Source organism: Benincasa hispida, chromosome 9, assembly GCF_027475165.1.
Source record: "Benincasa hispida cultivar pf3 chromosome 9, pf3_genome.v1.1, whole genome shotgun sequence".
NCBI lineage: Eukaryota > Viridiplantae > Streptophyta > Magnoliopsida > Cucurbitales > Cucurbitaceae > Benincasa > Benincasa hispida.
Window position 1 is genome coordinate 33198754 of NC_143486.1, and position 5164 is coordinate 33203917.

The 5164-nt window shown below is 29.3% G+C and overlaps 1 protein-coding gene across 1 annotated transcript; it reads right to left on the minus strand.

Annotated features, from left to right (window-relative positions):
* Positions 1–586: 586 nt before the first annotated feature.
* LOC120087348 (basic helix-loop-helix (bHLH) DNA-binding superfamily protein) lies at positions 587–3923 on the minus strand. The gene is made up of 8 exons (XM_039044337.2): positions 2945–3923; positions 2632–2853; positions 2460–2525; positions 2241–2309; positions 2059–2133; positions 1474–1671; positions 1109–1211; positions 587–988 (listed from the first exon to the last, which is right to left on the minus strand). Exons 1-8 carry the CDS (start codon positions 3641–3643, stop codon positions 960–962), a joined length of 1461 nt encoding a protein of 486 aa, XP_038900265.2. The 5' UTR covers positions 3644–3923; the 3' UTR covers positions 587–959.
* Positions 3924–5164: the final 1241 nt, after the last annotated feature.

Below are 5164 nucleotides of genomic sequence, written 5' to 3' on the forward strand. Positions count from 1 at the left end.
TTATTTATTTATATTGATTGTTTAAAAAATTGAGACATCAACTTTTAAAACATAGTTGTAATTGCTTATGTTTTTTTTTAAAAAAAAAAAATTCTAAAATTAAGAAGAGAACAGAAGCTTCTGTGTAACTGGGGGGAAAAATTAGAGTAAATCAAACAAAAGATATGCAGAAATCATGGGGAAGAAAACCAAACCCAATAGCCAATATCTTCTAATCATTCAAATTAGACTTTTTTTAAAAAAAAAAAAAAAAATTCTTTCTTCCTTTTTTGAAATTATTATTATTATTATTATTTTTTTGAATGACAGAGTGCATTTAGACAGCTGGTTACAACATTAAGTAAGAATCAAATCTATTTGATTACTTCATAAAGTAGAATTGATTTGACATCACCCCAACCAAACATTAAAAGGAGGAAAAGATTATTATTATAATTATTATTTTTACTCCTAAAGTTGTTGTTCTTAATTATATTATCTTTCTTTCTTTTTTTCTTTTTCTTTTTCTTACATTAAAGGGCAAGATGTCCAACACCATGGATAATAAAAGCTGATAAATTAAAAATGGAAAAAAAAAAGACAATAATTATAAAAAATAATCCCTCAAATTAGCCTTTTTTTTTTTTTTTTCTTTTATCTTACAATGTGGTGCTGTACAACTTTGCACCAAAAGGGACAGACTTGCTTCTAGAGATTTTACAGGGGAAAGTTGTAAGAAAAGTAGAAACTTTCCTCTCTCATCCCACAAAATTAGGAAAAAAAAATACAACAATATTAAATATAAAACAGAGATTAAAAAAATAAAAATAAAAATAAAATACAGGCTGATTTTCTCTCTCCTTAATTAGACCTAAGAAATGGGACAAATGAGATATATTTTTTCTTCTTTAATCAATGCTTGAAAATTAATCTCTTGTATTTACAACAGCAGCCTTTGTGTATGGTGTTGAAGGAAGAGATTAGAGTTCAATTTTCATTTGATCTGAGCCTGCATAATCACAAATTTTCCCTTTCAATTTTCAATTTTCAATTTTCAATTTTCAAAACTAAATATAATAAGTAACATCTTGAAGTTATCATTATTATTGTTATTACAATGTATGATTACCTAAGTTGAAGTTGTGGGATTGCAGTGATATTTCTTGGGTCTGATTTTGGAGGAACCCCATTTGAACAATGTTTTGAAGTTCATCTTCTCCAAAATTTGGATACTGTGTCATACATTAAATCAAAAATTTAATTCAATAACGAAAGTCTTAAAGTTAATTGCAACAGATAACACTAACGACATTTAAAAAAAATGCAAATATAGCAAAATTTATCAATGACAAGCTCCAACTAACCATATGATCTATTATTGATAGACTCTCAGAATTGAATCTAAATTTTGTAATTTTTTTACATTATGTTATATTTACTAATACTTTGAATCTGATTATTATATATACAACTTGTTGGAGCATAAGAAATTACCTGAGAGGGATTTTGAAGGAAGGAATTGAGAGGAGGGAGTTGAATGGGAAGATTTTGGCATAAAACAGAGTCAATTGGGTCCACAGAGCAATGAGAGGTGGTTGGGAGAGAGGAATTTTGGTGCCCATAAAAGCTTGAAGCTGAGGAATCTATGGGGGAAATTTGAGGATGTGTCAAACTGGTTCCTGATTGGTACATCTGTATCAACCCCAAAAAAAATTGTTAAAAGCAAAAAAAATTATTATTATTATTATTATAAAGTGAAATGGAAGTTCACTAAAGAGTAAAGAAAGAAAAAGTGAGGAGAAAAGAAAAGAAAAGGAAAAAGTAAAGCCCTTTTTGTTTGGAAAATTTTCAAAAATAGAAACTAAGGAAATTATTTGCGCAAAATAACGAAGTTTAATCTAAATAGAGATTGATAGAAGTTAAGTCTATCAGTATTTTTTCTTTTGTTGTTATTTCTGTAAATAGTTTTTCTATCTGTAAAATTTTTTCTTTCTTTTATCTTTTGGTTTCTTTTTTTGCTTTTTTTCCTTTCTTGCCTTTTTTTGGTGAGTGAGAAAAGAAAAGGGCAGAAAAATTTACTTGTTTTGAGATAAGAGAATCCATGTTGAAATCCACCCTGGTTGTATTCACAGAAGCCAACTTCATGGACAGAAACTGAAACCCAACTCAAAATCATTCACTTACAAAATTCTTATTCTTAAAACTTTATACAACTTTCAATTATGTCCCTATAAAGTTAAAGTGGGCCATTTTTTAATTACCTCAACTTGGTGTTGCAATGACTGCACATAGTTGATAATCTCATCCAACATCAAAGCTTTTCCAGTAACCTATAAAATTCACCAAAAACAAATTTTCTTCACTGAAAATTAATATGGAATTATTGATATAAATTTCTATTAACCTCTATCATTTTTTGTCATTCTTTTATTTAATAATATCTTCCAAGAACAAAAAAAAGTTGGGGTTATGTGACCAACCTTGTTGCAACCTGGTACAAGATCTTGAAGAAGCTTCATTCTTTCACTGATTTTTTCTCTTCTAACCTTGAAATTCAGAAAACAGAAATTTACAGAATCAGATATTATCACCATAATCTTCAATTTTGTGTTGAAATTTGAGCTGCAAAGAAATTAATTAGTTCGCACTCACTCTTTCAGCAAGACTATGGCTATCAGTAGCTTGCCCTCTTCTTGCTCTAACATGAATGTAATCTTTAGGAGCTTCAGGAGGCTTTGAATTCGCCTTAGTTTGCTTCTCTTCCCCTAAATTTTCATCGCTTTTCTTCAAATCCTCTTCCGTTTTCACGTTTTCCTTTGATTCCACTGCCTTCAATTTCTTCGGACTTCCCTTCTCGGGAGTAGCTTCAACCACCTGCAACAATGGCGGAACAAAAACCAAACTCAATTTTTCAGGGGATTATTACACAATTTCAGATGTAGATGAGATGATGTTGGAATTTTACCGATTCTTTGAGTTTGGGTTTCGTAATTGCTTTTCTCTTCCGTGGATTGGAAATCGTTTTGTCTGGATTTGAAAGGGACGATTCATCTTCTTGCGATGAGGAATTGTTCTTATGTTCTTGCAAATTCGTTTCAGATCCAAGTGCTTTAAGCGACGGACTACTCGAAACTCGGCTTAATTTCTCATTACCGATCGAGAGGCGAGATCTATAGTTACCGAATTCATTCGTCAATTGACGGCCATTGAAACTCCTACTTCCAAAACACGAAAACCTAGCGGCTCGTTCAGCAAATCCAGGATCCGACGAAAATTCCGCCACACTCGAAGAAGAAGGAGTCAATGCGGGAGTAGAAGAATTCAATTCCAAGATCCTCCTCTCAGAATTTCCACCTAATTTCCCGATCAATTCTCTGATCACGAAGCTCTCATTCGTTAGGTTAGAATTCGAGGCCGCTGGAGAAGAAACCATCGAACTCAGAGCAGAATCAAATTGAAAGCTCTGATCGGGAACGGGATTGAGAAAACAATCCGGTGGGGATTGGTGAGAGGAAGAAGAACAGTGATTAAGCTCAGGAACTTGAGGTGGAACATCCATGGCGGATGAAAACTGGTGGTGCCAAGTAGCCATGGAAGGATTGGAATCAAAATGCATAAGAGATTGAGAGATTCCAGTAGGATTGAGGAAGAATTCGTTGTCCATTAACAAGAAAAATTGTTGTGTTTGACCCAATTGAGGAAATGGGAAATGGGAAATGGGAATTGATGGGGTTGGAGGAGGCTAAAAGTGAATGAAAAAGCCAAGTTTATATAAGAAAGCAAAGAACACAGAGAGAATGGGGAAAGTGGGGAAGAAGAAGGGGATGAATTGGGAGAGTGAGAAGAAGATAAATAGGGAAATTAAAGAAAGAGAAATAAAGGGGATTGTTTTGTTTTGTTTGACTTTTTTTTATCTAAACTTTTAATATATCATTATTAAATTCATGTCGATATCATTTTAATTTTGTTACTCGATTTTATAGGAAAAATTACCTCTTTTAGTGTCCCAGTTTTATTTTTGAATTTTAAGATGTACCTCTTTTTTTAAGAATGTTTTTGAGTTTTTAAAAATAGGTTTTGAAAGGTAGTCGAGTAATTTTTTTATTATTTTTAATTATGAAAATGATTTTGAAAAATTATCTTGTGCGTCTAAAATTGTTTTCTAAACTTATCATATGATAATTTAAAATAATAAAAAGTTACTTTAGATGCCTTTTTGAACACATTCTTAAAAATTTGAGGAATAAAAAGTTATATTTTGAGAATATGAAAACCAATTACCAAATGTACTTATACTCTGTTTGGGATTGTTGTAGTTTCTAAAATAATTGTTAGCAGTTGTACTTTTACAAAAATCAACTGCGAAACACAAGTAAAATAGTGTTTGATAAATTTCAACTTAAACTTGAAAAAGTAAGCTAAGGTGTTTGGTAAATAAATACAAAAACATCTTATTTTAGATATAATAACTAAAATAGATTTATAATCATTTTTAATTTTTTTTTTTTTTGTAATTTAAAATTTTAAACAATTGTTTAGTATGATAAATTTTATTTGTTATAGATTAATTTTTAAATATAAATAAAAATAGATTTATTTTTAAAAAATGAATATGGTATATTTTTTAAAAAAAAATGATGCATTTAACTCTTGAAAAATAGAAAATAATTTTGATTAGGTGAAAAATATATAAATATACAAAATAAATCTTCTTTTTAAGTATGAAATTGAAAATTAAATATTAATTAAAAATTCTACCTAATTTTAGGAGAATCTAAAAACTATGATGATATTAAGGTTAAATTAACGTGTTTTTAAAATTGATTATAACCAATCTAATTTTAATTTATTTTCTCAAATCCAAAAAACTGTTAAATTTTTTTACAAATGACTTTTTGACATAACTAACTTAATGTCAGTCTAATCTAATGACTAAAAATGTATATTTACAAAATTCAAAAACCAAATGTTTACTTCAAAATGGGAGGATTAAAATGGTAGTTGTGCCATTATGGTAATAATTTACCTTAAAGCTTATACATGAATTACAATTTTACCCTCACATACATTTTCATTTAAAACTTGTTTAATAGAAATTTTATAAAATTCATATAATGGATATAAAAACACGTGTTAGCTCCGCCTAATTACAAATAAATAATTAAATTTCTCACAAATTGTTTTC